The sequence below is a fragment of the Thecamonas trahens genome (assembly GCF_000142905.1).
Source record: "Thecamonas trahens ATCC 50062 unplaced genomic scaffold supercont1.20, whole genome shotgun sequence".
Classification (NCBI taxonomy): domain Eukaryota; order Apusomonadida; family Apusomonadidae; genus Thecamonas; species Thecamonas trahens.
Window position 1 is genome coordinate 485,350 of NW_013657660.1, and position 23,205 is coordinate 508,554.

General features: G+C 64.1%; 7 protein-coding genes across 7 annotated transcripts; 4 read left to right on the plus strand and 3 right to left on the minus strand.

The window, feature by feature from the left end:
• Positions 1-389: 389 nt before the first annotated feature.
• Positions 390-1,598, plus strand: AMSG_04766 (uncharacterized protein; the record flags this gene model as incomplete). The annotated part of the gene is made up of 1 exon (XM_013902980.1): positions 390-1,598. One exon carries the CDS (start codon positions 390-392, stop codon positions 1,596-1,598), a length of 1,209 nt encoding a protein of 402 aa, XP_013758434.1.
• A 44-nt stretch (positions 1,599-1,642) lies between these two features.
• On the minus strand, positions 1,643-7,248 carry AMSG_11820 (uncharacterized protein; the record flags this gene model as incomplete). The annotated part of the gene is made up of 4 exons (XM_013903002.1): positions 1,643-2,685; positions 3,109-5,526; positions 5,976-6,914; positions 6,993-7,248. 4 exons carry the CDS (start codon positions 7,246-7,248, stop codon positions 1,643-1,645), a joined length of 4,656 nt encoding a protein of 1,551 aa, XP_013758456.1.
• A 466-nt stretch (positions 7,249-7,714) lies between these two features.
• AMSG_04769 (aspartyl-tRNA synthetase) lies at positions 7,715-9,713 on the plus strand. The gene has a single exon (XM_013902981.1). It carries the CDS (start codon positions 7,720-7,722, stop codon positions 9,577-9,579), a length of 1,860 nt encoding a protein of 619 aa, XP_013758435.1. The 5' UTR covers positions 7,715-7,719; the 3' UTR covers positions 9,580-9,713.
• A 121-nt stretch (positions 9,714-9,834) lies between these two features.
• AMSG_04770 (acyl-CoA binding protein) lies at positions 9,835-12,894 on the plus strand. Its single transcript, XM_013902982.1, has 2 exons — positions 9,835-10,067; positions 10,658-12,894. The coding sequence occupies exons 1-2, from the start codon at positions 9,845-9,847 to the stop codon at positions 12,841-12,843; spliced, it is 2,409 nt and encodes an 802-aa protein (XP_013758436.1). The 5' UTR covers positions 9,835-9,844; the 3' UTR covers positions 12,844-12,894.
• Positions 12,895-12,982: 88 nt separating this feature from the next.
• Positions 12,983-19,337, minus strand: AMSG_04771 (uncharacterized protein; the record flags this gene model as incomplete). Its single annotated transcript, XM_013902983.1, has 3 exons — positions 12,983-13,005; positions 13,077-17,436; positions 17,580-19,337. 3 exons carry the CDS (start codon positions 19,335-19,337, stop codon positions 12,983-12,985), a joined length of 6,141 nt encoding a protein of 2,046 aa, XP_013758437.1.
• A 567-nt stretch (positions 19,338-19,904) lies between these two features.
• AMSG_04772 (uncharacterized protein) lies at positions 19,905-21,763 on the plus strand (the record flags this gene model as incomplete). The annotated part of the gene is made up of 1 exon (XM_013902984.1): positions 19,905-21,763. The coding sequence occupies exon 1, from the start codon at positions 19,943-19,945 to the stop codon at positions 21,761-21,763; it is 1,821 nt and encodes a 606-aa protein (XP_013758438.1). The 5' UTR covers positions 19,905-19,942.
• A 74-nt stretch (positions 21,764-21,837) lies between these two features.
• Positions 21,838-22,740, minus strand: AMSG_04773 (uncharacterized protein; the record flags this gene model as incomplete). The annotated part of the gene is made up of 1 exon (XM_013902985.1): positions 21,838-22,740. The coding sequence occupies one exon, from the start codon at positions 22,738-22,740 to the stop codon at positions 21,838-21,840; it is 903 nt and encodes a 300-aa protein (XP_013758439.1).
• Positions 22,741-23,205: the final 465 nt, after the last annotated feature.

A 23,205-nucleotide genomic window follows, 5' to 3' on the forward strand; every position in this document is an offset into this window, starting at 1 on the left:
ATGTCATCCCATCTACGATCCTGTCTACGATCCTGTCTACGATCCCATCTACGATCCTGTCTACGATCCCATCTACGATCCTGTCTACGATCCTGTCTACGATCCCATCTACGATCCTGTCTACGATCCTGTCTAGACCCCATCTACGATCCGATCCCGTCTGCGATCCCTAACCCCATCTTCCTTCTACATCCCCATCATATCCCTATCTCCCTTCTCCATCCCCTCTACCATCCCTATCCCCATGCCCTTTACAATCCGCATTCCCTTCTCCGCCCTCCCCTCTCCCCTCTCCCCCTCCCCCAGGCCTCTTCCCCGGCCCAGCCACCACCTCACCCCCTCCCCCCTCCCCCCCTCCCTCCCCCCCCCCCCCCCTTCTCTGCTTGACCATGGCTGTTCCCTTCTCGGCAGCCGACCTCACCTCGGCTGCCTCTGCTCTCAATGCGGTGACGGCGAGAACGATGAGTACAAGTAGTGGCGGTGATGCGAGCGCAGGGGAGTCGGGCAATGCGGCAAAGTTGGAAAAAGTATGGGAAAAGGTCCGAGAGGTCGATGCTGAGGCTTGGCTGGCTACTTTTGATGGACATACACCAAGATCGATCACTGTTCCGCTCTCAAGAGAGGCTGCTCTCGCTCTGCGAGATGCTCGGAATGCGAGTGAGGACGAGCTGGTCGGCCAAGAGGTTCTCGCAGAGCTCGCCGCCGAGATCGATGCTGCTTGCGAAGCGCTGGGCACCCGCGAGGTCTTTGTCAAGGCCTCGTCGCGCTCGCCAAAGGATGCTACTCTGGCCACCGAGCAGCTGCTTGCCGATGCCTGGCAGCTGCTCGGCTCCAGAGACTATGCCGAGAGCACGGGCGTGTTGCTGGTGGGCACGCCCGGCAGCGGCGGTGCGGATGATCTCGAGCTGCGCAACGAGGTGGACAACGCCATTGTCGCGGCATTGCTCCAGGGTGCGGTGACGTCGATGAAGGTGACGAGTGGCGCTGCGGCGCTGGCGCTCCTTGCGGCTTCAGAGCGCATCGCCGAGGACATCCAGCTCGAGCTCGACGTGGCCAGTGCCCGGACCGGCGACTTTTCCATGGGCGTCATTGTCCGTGAATTTGTGCCGATGCAGGCCCACCTCGAGTTCCGCGGCTTTGTGGTCGACGGCCATCTCACCGCGCTCTCGCAGTACAACCATGTGGTGTGCTACCCGGCTGTTGTGGCCGACGCTGACATGTACCGCGACGTCATCGTCGACTTTTACAACGACGTCATCCGCGACAAGCTCGTTGCTGCTGGCTTTACCTCTGTCGTCATCGACTTTGCCCTCGTCCCCAACCCCAACATTGCCGATTTTGGCGCAGAGCCGTTTGACGTCCTCGTTATCGAGCTCAACCCGTACCGCAGCTACGAGGGCAATGGGACCGATGCCTGCCTCTTTGACTGGTCCGCTGATCGCGGCGTTCTTGAGCCGGACGCACCTCCTGCTGGGCCTGACGACGTCGCCTTTCGCGTCCGGTCGGCCGCTCTTCCCAATGTCGCTGCCACCCTCAATGTCTCGGCGAGCGAGCTCGTCGCCGCCATCCGCAACCAGCTCCTCTCCTGCCCGCGCTGACGCGTTGGAGCAAGTAAACATCTCTGCAACACCGGCGGGCGCACTCACGACGAGGAGGGCGGCGGCGAGGAAAGAGCTTCGGCGGCGGCGGCGATGCTCAAGCCACCTTCGCTCGCCGATGGCTTGGCCGCAGCACGGCGATGTGAGCGAATGACGAGCTGGAAGGCCTGAATCCACTCGTACATCTCGACGCCATTCGACGCGTACAGGCGGATCAGCACGTCTGGCGTCTGGATCGAGAACCCGTGCGACGGCTTGGAGCCGGGCTCGTGGCCGATGAGGTGCAGGATGTGTGCGCAGCGCACCGTGTGCTTGGCCTTGGTCGCGCTCTCCTTCTTTCGGACCACAAACGAGTGAGGGGTGAGGACGCAGTATCGCACCACCACCGACGACGACGAGCCGGCCGTCGCCGAGTTGATCAGCAGCGGCGCGCCTGTGGCAAACTTGAGCTGGCCCTCCAGCACCACCAGCTCGGTGGAGGTTACATCGAGCCCATCGGCTGCTCCAGACTCAGCCAGCAGCGAGTCGTCCTGCAGGCCGGACGAAAATGAGATAAGACGCGACCGCGAGTTGGAGCCGACACCACCCGACGATATGAGCGAGTTGAGCATGGTCACCCACGACTTGACCGTCGCGGCCTGGTCGTCGCCGTCGCCTGCAGGGTAAAAGTAGTACGTCCGCGTGATGGTCTCGAGCACAATGCACGTCTCGCCACGCCGCGCCTCGTCCGACGTTCCCACCGCGCGCATGGCCGAGACAAAAATGGAGCCCTTGGGATCCTTGCCCTTCTTTGTGGCGTACGTCAGCGCCCGCGAGGTGAGCACAAACCAGCGCTTCTTCCAGCTCTTCCGCCCACCGCGTCCGCCGCCTTGCTTGACCATGAATCCAAAGAGCATTGTTCGCTCTGCGGCCACAACGTCCCATTCACGGACCATGCCAAACTTGGACCCGCGCTTGGCCGCCACGCTTGCTCGCTTCGACGCAATCGCGGCCTCGGTCACCGCCCGTCCCGGTCGGACCTTGATCACAGGCAGCGACTCTGGTTGCGGCTTGGACTCAAACGACGAAGCCGTCTGCTCGCCGGTGCCTGACGCCAAACCCTCCCGGGACCGAGCGCCAGCCCCATGGTCCGACTCCGACCTGGCTTCAACTGCGCGTCCAAAGTCGCGAGACGGTGCCACAGAAGCGGTCGTCGAAGCGCGCATTCGCGCAAGCAGAGATCCACCCGGCACGTGCTGGTGTGCGTTGGTCTCACCGAGCTGCACCGACGTTTGCGACGACGGGCGCGGCGGCAACTCTCGCTTCTCGCGCCCGCTTCTCTTGCGGACAGGCACGGCCGGTTTGGCGGGTTGTGTCAGATGCGGCTGTTGCGGCTGCGGCAGCGGTGGCGGCGGTGGCGGCGAGCATGCCACGCCGGGCTCTAGTGACGATTGCATGTCGGGCATCGGCGGTGGCAGCGGCATGTCCACCATCTCGGGCTCGGACTGGGGCTGAGGCGCTGTCTCCACACCCAGTGCATTCGACTCGGGCGAGGTCAGGGACAACGACTCGTCCGCAATCGCCACGCCCAGCGGCGAGCTCGGCGATCCGCTCATGACCGCTTGCCAGAGCGGCGAGTCCTCGGTCCCGTCCGGCGACATGATGAACGAGGCGAGGGCGTCAACGTCGACGTCGACACCGCTAGCCGAGCCCGACTGTGTGCCCACATTGGGCGCCGAAACAGGGAGCGAGGCATACTCGTCGAGGCCGAGGTCGGCGTCGATCTGGTCCAGCTCGGCCTGGACCTCGGGGCTTGCCAGCATACTCATTGAGACCGACGACGCCATCGAGTCGGCTGACGGCGACTGCGGTTCAAGAAGGGCGGCCAGCTCGGCATCACCGAGCGCCTCCATCTCGTCGGGTGGCAACGGTGGCGTTGGCAGCAGCGTCGCACTCACTGCCGCCGCGCCGGCCGCACCTGCGGCGGCGCTCGCAGCTGTCACTGCGGCCGGCGAGTACGCATCCAGGTCAGGTGGCGGTGGCGAGCTTGGCTCCAGCTTGGACTCATGCTCGGGGCTCGGCTCAGGCTCGGCGCCGCATGTATCGTCCGCCACGAGCAGCTCACTGGCGGACACACCCAGCAGATCTGCCGCCAGGTCGATGGCCTCGGCCACGTTGTCCGATAGCCGGCTCGCCAGTGGTGTTGTTGGCAGCAGTGCAGCCTCACGGCCAAGCAGCTCGTGGCCGAGTCGCCAGGCCTCAGTAATCTCGTCGCTGCGAAAGTCTGTCATACGGACCTGCGCTCCACGCGCAGCCTCGCATTCGAGTGCTTCTTCCACGACTTGCGTCGCGGGCAGGCTCGCAGTGTTGCGGACGACCCCGGTCTCGGTCTCGGCCACAGTCTTGGCCTCGGTCCCGGCCTCAGTCTCGGTCTCGGCCTCAGTCTCGGTCTCAGCCGCAGTCTCAGTCTCATACTTGGTCACATTCTCGGCCTGGATCTCGGTCTCGATCTCAGCCTCAGTCTCGGCCTCAGCCTCAGCCCCGGCCTCGGCCCCGGCCTCGGCCCCGGCCTCGGTCGACTCGGTCACAGGAGCCATGTTGCCGGCGGCTGGATGCTGCGCAATCGCCAGGTCGAGATTGTCGAGAGCAACCGAGTTCCGAGGCGCCACCTCGCGGAGCGCCAGGACTACATCGTCGTCGGACGAGATGGTCATAAGGGCCGCAGAGCCTGCAAAGTGGTCGACGTCGCCCGCCTGCGGCTCGACGCTAGTGGCGTCCGAGTCAGCAGAGCCTGCCGAGGCGACGTCCTCGGTGACAGGGGACGAGCCTCCAAAAGCGGTGTCGCGCCGCTCAAAGGCAAAGGTGGAGAACCGCTTCTGATTGCGGATGAGGTCGGCGACCCGGTGCGTGGCTTCCGACTTGGCAGCGACCGGCGGCGGCGATTTCATGTCAGGCATGTCGGTCACGAGCTCTGCAGAGGCCGGAACCGGGGTAGCGGTTTCGGCGACGTGGGCGGACCAGGCGGGCGAGCCGGCGACAGCGGACTCGACAACCGGCGCGGACCGAGCCGTGTTGGCGGTGGAAATGGTCCGCGAGCGGCGGGTCGACTTGCGGCGGCGGACTGTGGGTGAGCCGGAAACACGTGCGGCGATCTCGGCAGCTTCGGACTCGCGGCGGCGGCGCGAGCGACGAAGCGCGCGCTGCAGACGGCGCTCGTGGCGCTCGATCTCATATGGCTCGCCAAAGACTTCGCGGAAGGCAGTCTTGAACTCTGCAACCCGCTCCTCATGGGTCCGCAAGTCCTCGACAATGGGCTCGGGCATGGGCGCCTTGGTGGCAAACATGTCGACAAGCATGGTGATGTCTTTTTCGACGTCGAGCGCCTCGTACTTGGCCGAGAGGGCGAGCGTGTGCGTGCTGACATCCGAGTTGGTGGGGTGGTAGGCTCGAAAGACGGTGCGGAGGCCAGCGCGGAGAACATTAAGCCGCTGGCGCTCCGAGATCTCGGCCTCCTGCATCGCCGCCGTCAGGCCCGGCAGATACTCGTCAGCCTGAAAGGCGTTAAAGTCCTCTATGGCATCGCGAAAGGCGGCGCGGGCCGACGACTCGCGCTGGGCAGCTTTCTTCGCTACCACGATCTGGCGGGCGATGACAGCCTCCTTCTCTCCGACGCTCATGGCCTGCAGCGCCTTCTTTTCTGCCACACACGACGCCGATGCCGCGTTGTACTCTGCCCGAGTCCGAGCCATCCGCTCCTTTCGCAGCTCATGCTCGCGCTCGAGCGAAGCAACGCGGGATGAAAGATGCTTGACAGTTGGGCCAAAGTCCCGGATCGAGTCTGTGAGCATAGGCAGAGACTTTGCCGTCAATCGCTCTGCAATAGCGCCATGCATCTCGGCGACGATCATGAGATGATTGAGGACCGAAAAGTAGGTTTGCGGCACCGTTCCTTGTGCTGCAGTGGCCCATCGAACGAGACGACGATCAGAGAGAGCCGAGCGGACGACTTTGGTCAACGACTTGGCATATTCATCTTCAATGCTAGCCACAGTCTTGAACACCTCCAGCACATCCTTTGAAAACTTGTGACCACCTTCCAAGTGCCCGACCACAGCCGGTCCCGCGTCCCACAGCTTTCGCCCAAACGCCTCTCCCATGACTTCTACACTTGCCATACTCGCCTCTTTGGTATGTTGTTCTTGATGGCAAGTCGTGGCTGTCGTTGTGCTAAGACGGGGTGAGGTGTGTAGCCTCCCGTCGCCTGCCTGTCATGCTTGGACGGCGAGGGAGGAGGGGGGTGGCCTGGGGTTGGGCCGCCAGACGCCAGCCGCCGGCCGCCGGCCGCCAGCCGACGAACGGCTGACGGTTGGCGCATGTGTGGCGATTAAAGTTGATGACCATTTCCCGGGCGAGCGCGATGTGGTAAGGTGGGCACCGGTTCGGCGTCGAGATGGGGCGAGAGAATGACCCGGAGGAGGGCGGCGATGTACTGGGCGCCGATAGTGGGAAAGGCGTGCGAAGCACGGATGGCGGCGGCAGCTGCGCGGCCGCGAGCAACGAGATCGGAGTGAGGAAGATCAGCGATAAGACGGAGGATGCGTGCGAGGTCGGGCGTCGAGACGCGGGCCCAGCGGTGGCCGGGATAGTGGTCTGCGCCGATGGTAGAGGCAAAGGAGACGAGCGGGTGTGGATCAAGGAGCCAGCCAGCATCCGGAGTGACAAAAGCTGGCGGGCCGGCAAAGGCAACTCCGACAACGGGCCGCCCGACAGCCATGGCCTCCATCAGCGGACGGCCCCAGCCTTCGCCGTGGGACGGAAGGACAACAACCGAAGCTGATCGGAGGAGCTCGGCCATGCCTTGCGAGGAGAGTACGGCTGTCGAGGCCTCGATGAGCGGAAAGGTGGCTTGGTCGCGACCCGCGAGCGCCGGCGAGTCTGCTACGATGGCTGCAATGGCGTGGTCGAGACTGCCGCCGGGAACCTGGGTGTGAAGGACGAGGCGGACGCGGTCGCGTTCGGTAAAGGCAGCGAGGTAGGCGGCGATGAGGCCGGCAACGTTCTTGCGGGAGGTCCAGCGACCAACATAGAGAAAGACAGAGTCGAGCTCGGGCAGCGAGTCGGGCGATGCCGCAAAGAGCGTCATGTCGACGGTCTGGCCGAGCGCTTCGACGGGCACATGGTTGTCGAGTGCGTCGGCAAAGATAGCAGTGGCGTGCGGCGTGGGCAGCCAGAGTGTGTCTGCCGATCGCAACGTCGCGAGCCACGCCTCTGGAACCGAGTCGGTCTCGAACATGGTGCGGCCGACGAGGGCATCGGCGCGAGTCTCGTCTGCTAGCTCTGAGCAGGTCGCCCACAGCGGTGGCGGGAGATGGCAGACAATGACGAGGCGGGATGATCGAGGGCGATGCGAGCGACGGATGACTTCAGCTTGCTGCAGAGCAGCCATGAGAAACACGGCCTCGTCATTGTCGAGGCGGGCGAGGTGCTCGACTTCGAGCGGAAGACCACCATGGAGAGCGCCGACGACCAGCTCATGCTCGACTCGGCCATCGAGCATGGCAGCAGCAGCGGCGATGGCCCGAAGAGTAGCCAGCGCCTCGGTTCCATATCCACACGCATGTACAAACGGAGCTACCCAGATGACGGATAGCACAGGGCGCGGGTCATCCATGTCTGCACCCGTGCCTCCAGTGGCTGTGATGGTGCCGATGATGATGCTAACGATGATGATGATGATGATGCTGAAAGAGGCGAGACTGGGAGAAGTGCATGGTTGACCGAGGTGAGTAGATGCCATTGGCCACGGCAAGAATATCGAGGTCGAGTGGGAGAGTGACGTGGTTGGTTGTGGTGTTGTGTGTGGTTGCGTGGAGATGAGTTGTGAGCGGCAGCGAGGCTCAGTTCCGTGCCATCCATGCCATCGATGCCCAGCCGTCACTGCGAGGGATACTGTAGTCGTAGCGGTGGTAATGTTATGGATGTCGTCTGTGTGGTGGATGTGATGACGATGCGGATGGCTACCGATGGGTCGGATGTGATGCCAAGTCATCCCGGCCCGGGTTGGGGGAATCGATCCCACCAGTGGCGAGCTTGTGGCGAGTGACTCAAGCTTTGTCAGCGGCCACTTTACGCGACACGAGAGATGCTCGGCGGGCGAGTGACAAGGGCATGGAGCCATGTCTGGCGTAGAATGAGTAGCAGCAAGAAGTATATTCCTGGACTGGCAGAGGAAGAGCTCGGGTCGGAGGTGTCGGTCACGGGCTGGCTGGCTGGTGTCCGTCCAGCTGGACCGGCGACGGCGTTTGCAACTGTTCGCGATCGTGAGGGCGTGATTCAGGTTGTGGTCGACGGAAGCGCAGACGAACTGCCGCCACTCGAGTCTGTGGTGCAAGTGAAAGGGCGCATCGAAGCGCGGCCGAGTCGGCAGAGGCGGACAAGTGCGGTGAATGCGATCGGCGAGCTGGAGATCCATGCCAAGGCCGAGGAGGTTGTGACGGTGGCGGCGGCAGCGAAGGAGCTCCCGATGTCACTGGTGGCCAAGAAGAACGCACCGCTGCCGGCTGAAGCGTTGCGGCTGGCGAACCGGCATCTGGACCTGCGGCGGCCGGAGCTGGTGGGCAACCTGCTCGCGCGAGCTGCGTTTCTCTCGGCCGCGCGGAGCGTGGTGGAGAGCGAGGGATTTGTTGAGGTGGAGACACCGATTCTGTTCAAGTCGACGCCTGAGGGCGCGCGTGAGTTTGTGGTGCCTGCGCGGGCAGTTCGTGGCGCGGCGTATGCCCTCCCACAGTCGCCGCAGCAATACAAGCAGCTGCTGATGAGCGCCGGCATCGATCGGTACTACCAGGTTGCGCGCTGCTTCCGCGACGAGGACTCGCGGGCCGACCGGCAGCCCGAGTTTACCCAGCTGGATATCGAGGCCTCGTTTGTCACTGCTGGCGACATCCAAGGACTCATCGAGCGGGTGGTGAGTGCCGGCGTGCCGGCGTCGCTGCGGCGGGCAGCCGGGCACCGGCCGCAGCTTGCGGAGCTCGCCGCCGACGCGTCGGCACTGTCTGGCTTGCAGCATCCGTTCCCGCGGGTGAGCTACGCACAAGCGATGGCCGATTACGGGTCGGACAAACCGGATATGCGGTCGCGCGAGGCGCTGCTGCAGACTGCCGATGGGCTCGTCGGGTTCCGTGTTGCCAAGCTTGCGGGCGCACTATCGAAGCGCAAGCTGGGCGAGGTGGCGCGGCCGGACGGCGACGTCGAGATGGGCAAGGGCGCATACGTGCTGGGTGTGCCTAGCGACGACGCGGTGGCGGCACGGAACAAGGTGTTGGCTCTTGGCGGCAGCGAGACCAGCCTTGGGCGGCTGGCCGAGACCTTTGGAGCCGAAGCGGGCGACGCGCTGGTGGTAGCGCCCGAGGCGATGCGGCCGACTCTGGGCAAGCTCCGGCTCCACGCACTGAAGATGGCGGCCGAGGCGGGGGTGAGTCAGCCTGTGGCGCACTCGGCGACCAACTTTACATGGATCACCGACTTTCCTCTGTTCGAGGTCGACGCCAGCTCTGGCGCGATCGCGTCGGCGCATCACCCGTTCACCGCGCCGCACGTGGACGACGTCGAGCTGCTTGCGGAGGGCATGGCGGCGTACAAGGCGACAGGCGAGACGAAGCAGCTGCTTGAAGTCCGGGCGCAGAGCTACGACCTGGTGCTCAACGGGGCGGAGCTCGGCGGCGGCTCGATCCGGATCCACCAGCCCGAGCTGCAGCGGGCAGTGCTCCGCGATGTGCTCGGCGTGACAGAGCCGGATGCGCTCTTTGGGCACCTCCTCCGTGCGCTCGGCCACGGAACGCCGCCGCACGGCGGTGTTGCGCTCGGCATCGACCGCCTCATGGCAACGCTTCTCGACACCGGAATTCGCGACGTGATCGCCTTTCCCAAGGCCGGCGGCGGGCGTGACTTGCTCACCGGCGCGCCGTCGACTGTCGATCTGAGCGAGTACCTCGCGACCAAGTAGCTATGGCTGGCTAGCTATGGCTGGCTGGCGATGGAGTGCAAGTCATTCGATGGTCTCGTTGAGTGTTCGCGAAGGCTGTGCATATTTTTGAGCCGCAAGATAGGCGGTCGTGGAAAAGTGACAGGGAAATGGGCGGTGCGATGTAATGGTGGAGCATGTCTCGATTGGCTGGTGGAAGGGGGGGTGTTACCGGGACAGACGGCTGACGGAGCTCAAAGGTGGGGTCGGGCAGTGTTGGGAGGGGATGCGGGACACACTTGTCGCGATGGCTTCACATGGGCGTGAGCTGGATGCGTCCATTGGGCCTGAGCAAGCGCCCCATGGACGTAGTGCAGACATTATGGTAGAGTGGGATCCTGTAGAGACTGATGGAGTACCATCAGCTCGTAAAGGCTCTGCCATGGGTGTGTGGAACAACCAGCCGCTGCTGTTTGGAGGTGACGGTGGTCGTGGTGTCCGCTACAACGATGTCTTCCTCATGGACACCGGTATGTTCTTCCTCTTTCCTACACCCATACCCCCCCCCCCCCTTCACCCCTCACATGCCTGCAACCTCGCCATTGGCCTGTGACCTCGTCGGTCGTCAGCGACACGCGTGCTTTCGGCGAAAAGGGTCGCACCGCCCGACCGCCGCCTACCTCCCCCCTCCCCCCCCCCCCCCGTCCTCCCCCGTCCTCCCTCTTCCTCCTCCCCCCCCCCCTCTACCACTCACCATCTACATACCCGTATGTGTGTCATGTTTCCCTCCTCCCTTTCTCTATGTCTCGCTCGTTCGGCTACATTTGGCTTTTCGCTTGTCCGGCTCGGCTCGGGTCGGCACGGCATGGCTCGGCTTCCGCTCGCTCTCCCGCTTTCCTTATTCTGGGTTGTTGGCGGGGTGTGCGATGGTCATGGTGATGATGACCATGGGGTGGGGTGGGGCGGGATGGCGATGATGATGGATTTTGGCGTGGTTGTGGTGGCGTGGGTGTGGTGGCGTGATGTGGTGGTGGTTGCATGGTGGCTATGATGGCTGGTTTGGTTGGCGTGGTGTGGCGATGGTCGTCGGCTCGGCGTGTGGTATCATGGCCTGCTCCAGAATCCATGCGATGGAAGGAGGTGTGCTGCCAGCCGTCGCTGGACGGCTACTTTCCGCCACCGCTGTCGTACCATGCGATGGTGGTGTGGCGGCACTTTGCGGTGGTGTTTGGCGGCTACGACGACACGCACACCAACGACGTGCGGCTGCTGAATCTGCTGACAATGACATGGACGCTGGCGCGTGTGCGCGGCGACGTGCCGTCGAAGCGGTACGGACACACCATGTGCTTGTGGGGCGACCAGGCGATTGTGATGGGCGGGCAGACGATGAATGGTGGGGCCGTGGACGATATGTTTGTGCTCAATCTGGAGACAATGACTTGGCGGGAGGTGAGCGCGCGCGGCAACGGACCGCCGGCGTCGTGCTATCACACCATGACGGTGTGGAAGGACACGGCGTTTACCTTTGGCGGCAACGCCGAGACCGACGTGTTTCTCCTCGACCTGCCGACCATGGTGTGGCGGCGGATTACGCCCGATGGCGACGGGCCGTCGAAGCGGTTCGGGCACACGGCGGCGGTGTGGCACGACCTCGCGGTCATTGTGTGCGGGCGTCATGGGACGATGTGCAATGCCGACGTGTACGTCCTCTCACTCGGGCACGACTCGATGATGTGGCTCCCATTCTCGATCGACGGCTCGTTTGTGGGCGAGCGGCACGCTCACTCGATGGTGGTCATCGGGGCCAAGGCGTACGTGGTGGGCGGGCATGGCGGGACGTACTATAACGACACACAGGTCCTCCGGCTCGACATCATGGCGTGGATGGCGACGTCTTACACACCGGACCAGCGCGACGGGCATGTCATGTTCATTCACAACGACGAGGCGTACCTGTGGGGCGGCGACGGCGGCGGCGGGCGGCGGTTCCAGGACCTCTCGGCGCTCAATCCCAAGACCAACCGGTGGCGGCGGGTGACCCAGAGCGGCGACGTGCCGTCGGCGCGGTCGTACCACGCCATCGCGCGGTGGACGCCTGAGAAGTTGCTGCTCTTTGGCGGCTTTGACCACTCGTACTGCGACGACCTCTATGAGCTCGACCTCACCTCGCCCGAGGAGCCCGAGTGGCGGCGGCTGGAGACCGGCGGCGACCAGCCGATGCCTCGCTACGGCCATTCGTTTACTACGGTCGGCTCGCGGGCATACCTGTTTGGCGGCAAGGGCCACGCCAACGTCTTCTTCGGGAATGAGCTCGAAGTCCTCGATCTGGACACGCTGACGTGGTCCGTTCTGGAGACGAGTGGGGAGGCACCGGCGCGGCGCTACGGCCAGTGCGCTTTTGTCTACCGCAACGTGTACTACGTTGTGGGTGGCTCTGGTGTCGAGTTTTACAACGACGTCCACGCGCTCGATCTCGAGACGCGGACGTGGTCGCGGGTCAAGACCCACGGGCGCCAACCGTCGGTTCGGTCGTACCACTCGGTCGCGCTGTGGGGCGCCAAGGCCGTGGTCTTTGGCGGCGACCACGGCGGCGGTGAGCGGTTCAATGACGTCCACATCCTCGACCTTCGCTCGATGCGCTGGCTCGAAGTGGTGACCAAGGGTCCCATTCCGGCTGTCCGCTGCACCCACACCTTTTCCATTGTTGGCTCGCGTGGCATTCTGTTTGGCGGGCGCGACGCAGGCACATACTACAACGATGTGCGGTACCTTAACCTCGACCCGGGCGTCTCGGCCGTGGCAGACCTCTTCTGCACCATCCGCATTATCATTGACAACGGCCTCACTCAAGAGCTGGCGCGTACAACTGAGAACCACGACCTGCTCACCTTTCTGGACATTGTCTCGCAGCTGCCGTCTGAGCTCGTCCTCCTCGTCTGCTCGTTCTCGATCGAGTTCCCCCCGACGCGCATGCCGTCGGACGCCATCCTCGATCACCACCGCGCCGCCATCCCGTCGCCGCTGCAGAACCATGCCGCCGGCCTCTCGTCCATCATTGTCTCTGTCTGCGAGTATGTGTACGGGGATCTCAACGACATCTCAAAGACCTCCTTTAAGGGCTGCCTCGTCAAGGACCTCCTCGCTCGCATCCGCACCTGCATCATCACCAACTTTGATCTGCCCACCTTTATCCTCCACAAGGATCGTGTTCATGTCACCAACTTTCTTAAGCGCCGCATGGACGAGTATGGCCAGAACTGGGACAAGCTCGGTTCGGCCAAGCTCACCATCCCGCGCTCGTGACCCGCTGCCTACGCACTACTCGTCCGAGAACGTAAAGTCGCTGGATCCCGAGTCGTGTCCCAACTCGTGGTCGTCTGACGTGTGTCCCAGCTCGTGATCGTCGGATGGATGTGAGGAAGGATGGGCTCCGAGCTGGGGGCTAGACTCGATGTTCGTTCCCGCCTCGACTTCCGACTCGGCTTCTGCCTCGGCCTTTGGCTCGGCTTCTGCCTCGGCTCCTGCCTCTGCCTCACCCACCGCCACCTCGGTCTTTGCCTCGGCATCGGCGCCAGCCACAGTCTCGGGCACCATCTCAGCATCGGTCTTGTCCTTGCGCTGTCTCTTACCCAGACCCTTACCCTTGGTCTTGGCCTTGGCCTTCCCCTTCTCCTTACGCCTGGCACGAGTTGTGGTCTCGGCAACTTTGACGTCCGGAACAGGCACGCCGCGCGGCTGCTGCAGCCGGGCATCAAGCGAGCCAAGGTACGGGCCGAGGAGCTGAAGGACACCTGCGAGCGAGGCGTTGTACCTAAAGTGTGGCAGGAGTGCAGCGTCGGCCGACGACCAGCCGGGCGTGTACTCGAGTGGGGTGGCGCGGACAAAGTTGAAGACCCGCCCAGGCACCGCGTCGGTGTCTAGGTCAGGAAGGACGCGGAAGAGGTAGCGGAGAAGCTCGGCACGGATGTCGTGCATTCGCGAGTCGTGCGAGAACGAGTTGGCCACGACAAGCTCGGCCACATCCTCGTACTGGCTCGGCGAAAGCTCAAAGTGGGCGTAGCGAGAAAGCGCGGCGTGAAGGAGCCGGAGGACCGGCCAGCGCCAGCCTACCGGCCCGTCTTCGGCTAGCTGGCGGAGAACAACAAGGACAAAGCCGTACGTGGCGTAGCCCGGCCAGAGCTGCGCCACCGCGTCGAGGAGCGCGTTGGCAAACGCGGGATCATCGGCAGAGCCGCTCTGCCACTCGCCCAGCAGCCTCGTCAGGCTCTCGCCCACAACGCTCTTGGCGCCAAGAGTGGCCCGTGTCAGCGCCGTCGCACGCTCAACCCACGCCGAGCTCTTGAGCTGCGAGCGCTCGGCCATGGCCCGCGCCGCATGGACCAACAGCGCCACAACAAACATCCGCGGGGCGTCCTCTGATCCGTCGTCGCCCGGGCCCAGCTGCGCAGACAGCGACGCCATCAGTTCCATGGTTTGGTCCTGGAGCGCAGAGACCGAGAGCCCGTTGAGGAGGCCGATGGAGAGATACGCCGCCGCGTCCGGGCCCCACTGCGAGACCATATAGTCGAGAACAGTGTGGTCGTCCACAGTGGCCACTTTGAGGGCAGACCCGACCAGCTGCAGACCGGCTGCAAAGAGCGCGGTAAACGGAGCTGAGACGCAAAACGAGCCGATGGCACCCACCACGGCCGCACTCGCGCCGGGCTCCGGCCCGCAGCCGACCAGCGCAACCAGGCCAGCCACGGCCGCCGCGCACACCGCCTGCTTGTCGCCAAGCTCTGCACTTCGCGGCGGCCGCCACTGCTCCATCTCGTCGGCGAGCACATGGCCGAGCACAAGGACTGCGGGCGCAACGTCGTCAGCAAGCACCCCCTCGCTCTCGCCGGCAACCAGCGTCGCGTACACTTTGAGGGAGAGACCCGCCAGCGGCGCACAGAACCGCGAGAGTCCCCACTGCATAGCGGCGTCAGCCCAGTCCTCGACAAGATCTTTGCCGCGCTCACTGATGGCGCGGAGTTTGTCAACCACGGCCACAATGGTGGCGGCTGGCCCGGAACCCGAAGCTGCGGCAGAGCCAGGGCGGGGTTCGACGGCCAACGGCGAGGTCCGGGCCGCCAGAGCTGACGGCGGGAGAAAGACCGCGTCGACCCAAGCAAGCTCGGCCGCCACGTCGGCCATCGCCGAAGTCGCCGCGAGCTGAGCCTTCAGCAGGACGGCAATGATGGTGTCGACCGAGTAGTGCAGCGAGCGCGCAAGCGGCTCGGCCTCGGTACCGGCGTCGGCAGCGTCCAGCACACCGCGGACAAGGAGGCAGAGGTGAAGCAGGTGGACACGCGCACGCAATATCGAGGCCATGCCGTACTCTGTTGCCACCACTGCACCAAGCAAGAGCAGACCGCGAGTGACAAGGTCGGTGCCCTCGCGCGACGGGACGCTCGCCAACCACTCGGCCCAGGCCACCGCGGTCGACTCGGCACCTGGAGGCACAAGCTCGCGGCCGGGCGCCAGCACCGTTTCCAACAACGCGTCGACAAACAACGCCGCCGACGACGACCGCGCCAGGTAGTGAGCGACGGCGCGGGCTGCGGCGTTGTCAACTTTTGCGGAACCGGAGGTTGTTGCCGGCGCAATGCCGCACGGCGCGTCGGAGGTCAGCATTGGCGCCGCTGTTCGCGCGAGCAGAAACTTGGCAAAGACAGCGACGACTGCGCCTGGGGCCGCGGCGCGGGCGCGGTACGAGGCCGGCGAGCCTGGAGTGGCGGGCTGCGCGCGCGAGTCGCCGCCACTGCCGATGCCTGCGGTGTGCTCGACGACCGCAAGGCACCACAGCTCCTGCAGCGCAAAGTCGAGGGCACGACCGTAGGGCAGGACAGCCTTGGTGAGAGCAAAGAGCGAAGCAAGGATGGCCCACACGTCCTGAGTCGAGGCGAGGACGCCGGCGCGGACAAGGCGCGGGACAGTGCCTGCAAACGGGGCAAAGGTCCGGAGCATGCGGGCGTACGCCCCGGCCGGGCCGTTGCCGCCGAGCTCGACGGCGTGCGCAACCGGAGCATGCCACTCCATAAGCTCGACAAGAAGTGGTGCGGTGAGCTTGGGCGCACGCTCTGCGAGCGCTGCGGCGTACCGCACCGCAGCCTCAAGATACGCCGAGGCCTCTTCCGAGCTACCGGCGTCCAGCGGGAGCGCGGGACCGGCGTCGAGATCCAGAGCCGGCGACGAGTCGCACGGGCCGTCGGAGGTCCACAGTACAACCAGTCCGTTGCGCGAAGCCTTGGCGAGGAGAACTGCGAGGCGGAGCGCAATCTGGCGGATGAGGACATGCGGCGACGAGAGGGTGATGAGGACAACAACCATGAGCTTGGCGACTGGGACGCGGGCGAGCCATTCCGATGGTGCGTGGGCCATGTTGGTTACCAGCGCGTTGTACGAGGCGATCTTGAAGGCCGCCGGCCAGTGCGGCGGGACGCCGTCGGCCTGCTGTGGCGACTTGCCGCGCGACGAGCGGTTCGACACAGACTTGTCGGCGGCAGCAGCAGCCTTGTAGGGGCGATCGGCAAGTACAAACTTGACAAAGAGCGGGGCGTGACGAGGGTTGTGGCGGAGGAACCACATGAGTGCCTCCTCGCAGACGGCCTGAGTGTAGCCTATCTCGCCGCGGGCGTAGAGATGGTCTGAGACAAACTTGAGGACATGTTTCTCGAGTTGGCTGTCGCCAAGCGGGCCGACCTGGAGCATGGCGGAGACGGCGGCAACGACGCGACAGACGAGGGCCTGAGCGTCAGGTGAGCCGCTCTGAGCGCCACCTTCAGCGCGGGAGCGGGCATGTGCAGAGGCAGCAGCAGCGAGCGAGGCACGGGTGGCGTCGGGATCAGCGGCAGCTGATGCACCGCTCACCGATGGCGTGGCAGCGGTCAGCTCACCTGGGTACAACATGTTGTAAAGAAACTGGAAAAGCGAGCGTGGGCGCGAGACAATGCCCGCCGACGAGAGCGTAGCGCGGGCAGCATGGGCCTGCAGGCCATCGGTCCGCAGGATGTACTGGCGGACAAGCGAGGCAGCCGAGGCCTTGGTGGCTAGCGAGGCTGGGTCAAAGAGCTGCAGGTGGGCCGGATCAAGCCAGACCTGAATGACGTCGTGATAGAGGGCGTACATGGGCACGTTGACAGCAAAGACATCGTCCGGAAGCGACTCGAGGAGGGCGGCGAGGAGGCTGGTGACCACCGGCAGTGAGTAGTACGAAATGTGGACGCCAATGCGTGCGGCGGCGCGTGCGGCGGCGGCGGCGGCGGCCTCCTGGTCGGCTTGCGACGGTGGTGGGCCGGAGCCGGCGTCGGCCTTGGCGTCGGCCTTGGCTTCTTTGGCGGCGACGGCAGCCTTGATCGACTTGAGGGCGTACTCCCAGCCGGAGGGGTGGACGTTGAAGACGGCGTTTGCACCAGCAAGAGCGCGGGCATCGTCTGCCGAAAGCATGTTTTTGAGAACGTAGAAGACCATGCGCTCGACGAGATGGAGGCTCATCGAGGTCGATTCTTCGTCGTCAAGCGTTTTCGGGAAGCGGAGCGCCATGGTCATGTAGAGAGTGAGGCCGACAAAATGGTCGGCACCGAGCGAGAGCCGCGAGTCAAAGTCGTCCGGTGAGTGGACACCGGTCAGCCGCTCGACCAGCCGGCACCATGCCCAACAGACGCAGACCGAGTAGCGGTCCCAGAGGCTCGGCGAGACAAGCAGAGCGGTGATGCCCGGAAACCAGGGGGTGGCGGTCCGCGGCGCAGCGAGGCGGGCGAGCTGGCCGGGGTCCGCGTCGGCGGTGTGGGCGTCAAAGTCGGTGCGCGGCAGACCATTGGCGTCAAGGAAGAGGGCGGCGAGGCGAGGCGGGGCAGTGTCGGCTGCGGCAGCCTCAAAGGCCGCCAGCGGCGGCGAGTCAAGGAGCGCGAGTGGCGCGAGAGCTCCATATGGATGATCGGGTCCGAGTGGCAGTACCACAGCAGCGCCATGCCCTCGATGCGAGTGCGGAGCTCGAGCCAGGCGTCGAGCTCGACGGCGTCAGTGCGGACGGCATCGTCGGCGAGGGCTTGAGCAAACGAGGTGAGGACGGTGATGATGTTGTTGATGACCTTGAGGACGGTGGTCTCTTCGAGCTCGGCGGAGAGATCGAGCAGGGCGCGCGAGAGCGCCATGACGACCGGAATGAGGTTGTGTGCCGGCGAGAGGAGCATGTAGTCACAAAGAGCGACGAGAGCAGTCGAGTGAAGCTCGCGGTCCGAGTGGAGGACGTACGCGGTGAGGCGCTTGACGACGGCCTTCTTGCGGGCGGGGTCCGGGTCGTGGATGACCGGGAAGCAGCGAAGGGCGGCGCGAACAAGGGCAAGGTCGGTAGCCTTGGACACGTCGCGCTCCTCGGACATGAAGGGCTGGATGAGCGGGAAGAGCGAGGTGTTGATGGGCTCGAGCGCTGCAGGCACATCGCGGGCAAGCGAGCCAAGAGCGCGGAGGACGGCGACCTGGCCGGCAAGCGGGTAGTTGGGCAGCGAGAGCGCCTCTGTGACATGGAGCAGGAGCGAGTCGACGTGGTGCTTGCCGATGGCGACGAGAATGGCAACCACAAGCTCGAGCTCTTCAGAGCTGAGGTTCTTTGCAGCCTTGGAGAGGAACTTGGGCACGATGACAGCGAGCTGGCGCTGGAAGATGGGAATCTGGTCGTGGACAAAGACCGGGTTGAGCGTGGTAAAGTAGTCGAGGATGAAGCCGAGGACGTCGAGACGATGGGCCTTGTCCTTGAGCGCCGAGGCGGCGAGAGCGAGCCAGTCCTCACCGCGAGTGGGAAAGTAAAAGGCAGCATTGGCCAGGGTGGTCATGGCCTGCAGCAGCGCGATGGAAAAGAGGATGTGCTTGGACTTTTTGGCCCACTTGGTGACGGTCTTGTAGATGTTGGCAAAGAGGTCCCAGAACTGCGGGGCGTGGACCGACTTCTCAAAGGCGATGTACTCGGTCGAGTAACCGGCGACTGCAGTCGGATGGCCGCGGATGAGCGTGGTGAAGATGGTGGTGAGCGAGGAGCAGATAGCCTCACGGAGGACACCACGGTCAATGCTCGGCATGCGGGCGGCAAGGATGGCCAGGTACTCGAGGGTAGTCTTAGTCCGAGCCTGTGTTGCGAAAGAGAACGGAAGGCGAGCGACGGCGCGCTGGTACGAGACGTACGCGCGCTGGGTGTTCTTGTCCATGGCGCCCAGAGCGTCGGTGAAGAGCTTGACAACCTTGCCCAGATCGGCAGCTGCGAGGGCAGCGAGGCCGAGGGCAGCGTGATGGCGGACGGCGGGAGAGCAGGCAAAGTGGAGACGGACAAAGAAAGCATCATAGACTGGAGAATCGAGCTCTGCCAGAGCACGAAGACCGCGCTTGCCGCCTTTGACAGGATGAGCAGCATCGGCCAGGAGCGCAGTGAGAGTGGCGAGGAGCCAACTTTCCGGCGAGCCATCGGCGGCCACGTCTTCGATGTTCTCCTTGCGATCGGTAGTCGATGGAGCTGCGCCTGTAAACGAGTCTGCAGCACCAGCTTGCGAGGGGAACGAGTCGAGCAAGTCGACAAACTTTGCCACTACATGCTTGAGATGCGACCTTCCGACACTCACAATGAGAGCGCCAGCAGCATCAAGAGATCCAGAGACTTCGCCTGGGGTGAGGAGGGCGACTTCACCAGCATGGGCCACAGACCTCTCACTTGCTTCTTCACCAGACTGGTGCGAGAGCAGTGCACGGACTTGCTCGAGCACGTCGTTGAGAGGGGTACTGGTCATGGGCGGTTGTGTATGTAGATGTGTGCGTGTGTCGGGGGAGGTGGGGTGGGGTGGGGGAGGTGAGGTGAGGTGAGGTGAGGTGAGGTGAGGTGCAGGCTCGGGTTTGGCTCGGTCTGGTTTGGGCACTGACCAGCGCCGAGCAGTCCATGGGGCGCATCGCTTGGGCGATGAGCTTGGCAAAACAGATGAGATTGCACATCGGTTACTAGCGCCTATATCCAGCAAGGTGTCGGCACGTGGTTGCGAGGGCGAGTGCAGGCTCGTAGTCGAACTTGAGCTCGGGGCTTGAGCTGGGAGCTCAAGATCGAGGCGCAAACTGTGGCTGATTCCATGCTGCAGGCCCTCCCTGCATTCCCACCTTACGTGTAACTATGTCAATCAGAGCAAGTATTGCTCGACCAAATCGCACGTTGGCCCAGCATGTGTATTCCCATGGCGGAGTCACGAGTAATGGATGCGTGTGGTAGTGAGCGCCAAAACGCCGGCGAAGCTCGTCGACAGCCGCAACCGCCGTACTTACCATAGCGGGCGACGAGATTGGCGAGAGGCATCTCACTCTACGGCCTTGTACATAGCGACATAGGTGCAGGGCTTGGACATTGAGTATGAGCGCGAATTTCTCTGACGGAGCTGTGGTCATGCTGTCTATTACGGGTGGTGAGGGGAATGGTAGAGGAAGAGGCGAGGGCGGGAAGAAGGGCAAGAAGGACGGACATCGTAATGTTCGGCAACAGACAATAGCCATCACGCATGCACATGCATCGGTTGGCACTGATGTGAGTCTCCCGCCAAGGAGACTGCCATTGGTAGTCTCATCGGGCAATGACCTCGGTCTTCAGGTGGAGTACAACGGATCGGATTCAGACGAGTCGAGCAGCAATGACGGACACGATCAGGATGGCCAAGGTGGCGGCTTTGGCAGCATGTCTTCGACTCGTGCTCGTGATCAAGGCTCGTCCAATGCACCGGTTGTCTCGGTGGCGCTGCAGACGTCGCCAGTCGACTTTCTCCCGCTCTCGGAGATCGAGCTCGAGCGAGCGTTGTCGACGGCGGCAGCACCGTTGCGCGACAGTGACTCGCGTGTGGACTCACTGGCAGCGTTTCTCCTCAAGGTTGAGAGCCTGATGGACGAGGCGCTTGACGAGGCGCTGACGGACTCGGTCTTTGCGGCGTATGCACGAGCGTCGTCGCGTGATGAGGTCGACGCCATTGAGCTCGACAAGGAGCTGGTTGCGGCAGAGTTTGTGGCGCTCGGCGTAAGCGCGGTCGCGTTCTCGGCTACGGGCTCGATGGTAGCTGTGGGGTACGGCAGCTCGGGCCACAGCGCGTGGTGCGAGCATGAGGCTGCGATTGGAGTGTGGGCGTTCAACCGCTCGCGAAGCAAGAGCGAGGTGCCGGAGGTGCTGGTGAGGACCCGGGCATGCGTTCGAGCGCTGGCGTTCCACCCGCACGCCGCGGGCAAGCTCGCGTACGCTACGTTTTCCGGGCAGGTCAGCGTGGTTGATGCACTGGCAGCCGGTAGCGGCGGGAACGTCGGCGGCGGCGCGAGCGACAGCAGCAGCGGAGCGGTCGTGGCGACGGGCGTCCACACTGAGCCGGTGGTGGCTCTCGAGTGGCTAGTGGTGGGCAGCCGGAGCAAGGCGCAGAGCGGAGGCGGGCACCTGGTCTCGCTCTGTGCTGGCGGACGGCTGCTGATGTGGGATGCGGCGTCACTGTCAAAGACGGCGGTCCTCGGGTTCACTCTCCACACCTCACGGCTCGGGTCGCAGCTGTGTCCGCTCGGCGGCTCGGCGCTGGCGCTGGCGGCGGCTGACCTCGAGTCCGGCAACCTGCTGGTGGCGTCGGAGACCGGAGCGCTGCTGCAGGGCTCGCTGACGAGGCATCCGGCGCTGCTGCTGGGCTCGTTCGCCAAGCCGGCAGCATCGTGTGAGTACCCGGACGACCCATACGGGGTCTCGCCGGTTGTGTTTGCCTTCCACTCGCCACCGGCGCCTGTGCTGGCGCTGGCGGCTTCGCCGTTTGCGGCCAACGTGTTTGTCTCTGGTGCCGCCGACGGTGGCGTTCGGCTCCACGCCCTCCGCACCCAGCAGGCACTGATGACCCGGTACGCGCCAGACGGCTCGGCGGTAGTGGCGGTCCAGTTCTCGCCGCTGCGACCGATGGTGGTCTTTGCCGGCACCTCGTCGGGTGCGCTGTTGGTCTTTGATCTTGGTGCTGAGCCCGAGACGCCTGCGGTGGCGCACGTCCTCGACGCCGGCATCACGGCCATTGCCGCCAATAGCGAGATGCCGACGGTGGTGAGCGTTGGCACGACGCGCGGCGGGGCGCGATTGTACACGGTCTCGCGCTCGCTCTCGGCGCCACGGCCCGGCGAGGAGGCCCAACTCCAGTCGACAGTGGCGGGGCTGGCGGCGCGAGCCGAGTGAGACGGTGGTGGTGGAAGAGCAGGTTTATGGCGTGAGCGCATGCACAGGAATACACAACAAAGCAGATAGGCGCACTACGCGGCGCAAGTCTCCTCGACGGTGGCGTGGAGTGCCTCGCGGACGGCAAACCAGGCTGGCGAGCCGATGCGGTACTCGCGCGAGAGCTGGACGAGGGCCTTGACAGGGAACTTCGAGTTGATGGCCTCGTCGACGAGCTCGCCGACCTGGCTCTCCTCGCGGCTCTCCTTCTTGTCCTGGCTCTCCTTCTCCTGCTGCTTCTTGGCGGCCGTCCGCTTGCTCTTCTCCTCGCGCTCCTGCTCGTGGCGGAGCTTGGACTCGCGGATCCGCGAGCGGAGCTGCGCGACCTTGCGGGCGCCGGCTGACGTCGCGTTGACGTCGTCAAACGAAGCGTCGTTGGCAGCCTCGACCTCGGCCTCGACCTCATCAACCTCGTCGGCCTCGGCTTCGGCCTCGGATTCAGCCTCGACCTCGTCGTCGTCGTCGTCGTCATTGTCGTCGTTGGCGTCAGCGTCGGCATTGGCGTCGGTGTCGTCGCCCTTGTCCTCCTCGATCAGGACTTCGTCGTCGTTGTCGTCGTCGTCGTCGTCGTCGTCGTCGTCGTCGTTGTCGTCTTCGTCGTCTTCGTCGTCTTCATCGGCATCGTCTTCGTCTTCGTCGTCGTCGTCGTCGACATCCTCCTCGTCGTCGTCGTCCTCGTCGGCATCCTCCTCGTCGTCGTCCTCGTCGGCATCCTCGTCGTCGTCGTCGTCGTCGGCATCCTCCTCCTCGTCGTCGTCGTCGTCGTCATCATCAGCAACCTCAGTCGAGCCAGAGCCATCATCATCGTCATCGTCGTCATCGTCATCACCATCATCATCGTCGTCCTCTTCCTCCTCCTCAAAATCCAGCGTCTCCTCGAGCATCTCGAGCTTCTTCTCGAGCATCTCCATCTCCGCGTAGTGAACAGAAGCAGCCATGACTAAACTACAACCAAACGTACATGTCCTTCATCCATGAGTCCCCCCCCTCTCTCCCTCCTCTCCCCTTCATCCTTCCATCCTCTGTTTAAAAATCAAAACACTGGGAAATACATCACTGCCCGACGCAGGTGTAGTAGCCAGGAGCACGGTGTCGCTCTTCTTCCTCTCTCGACGGGCGACACGCCCTCACACGGCCACTGCCCCCCCCGCCGCCCCCTCCCCCCTCCCCCCCCCACTCCAAACCAGCACATGTTCGCTTCTCCTTCTCGAGCCCCCCACACAAGCATCTGGTGTATTGCATGTGCTCGGTAGAGCGAGAGGAGGATAGTCTGAGGTGTCGGACATGGCTATGGCTGGCGGGCTCGGACCGTGCGTGCGTACAGGCGAGGTCTCGGTTTCAGGCGAAATGGAGAAATGTGGTCGTTGGGCGAGTGTCCTGCCTTTTTCGCTGCAGACAGTCAG

Coding starts and splice junctions, on each gene's coding strand:
- AMSG_04769 (XM_013902981.1), top strand. CDS start 7,720: ATGCTCGGCGGGCGAGTGACAAGGGCATGGAGCCATGTCTGGCGTAGA.
- AMSG_04770 (XM_013902982.1), top strand. CDS start 9,845: ATGGCTTCACATGGGCGTGAGCTGGATGCGTCCATTGGGCCTGAGCAA. Junction 10,068..10,657: donor TGTCTTCCTCATGGACACCG/GTATGTTCTTCC, acceptor GGCCTGCTCCAG/AATCCATGCGATGGAAGGAG.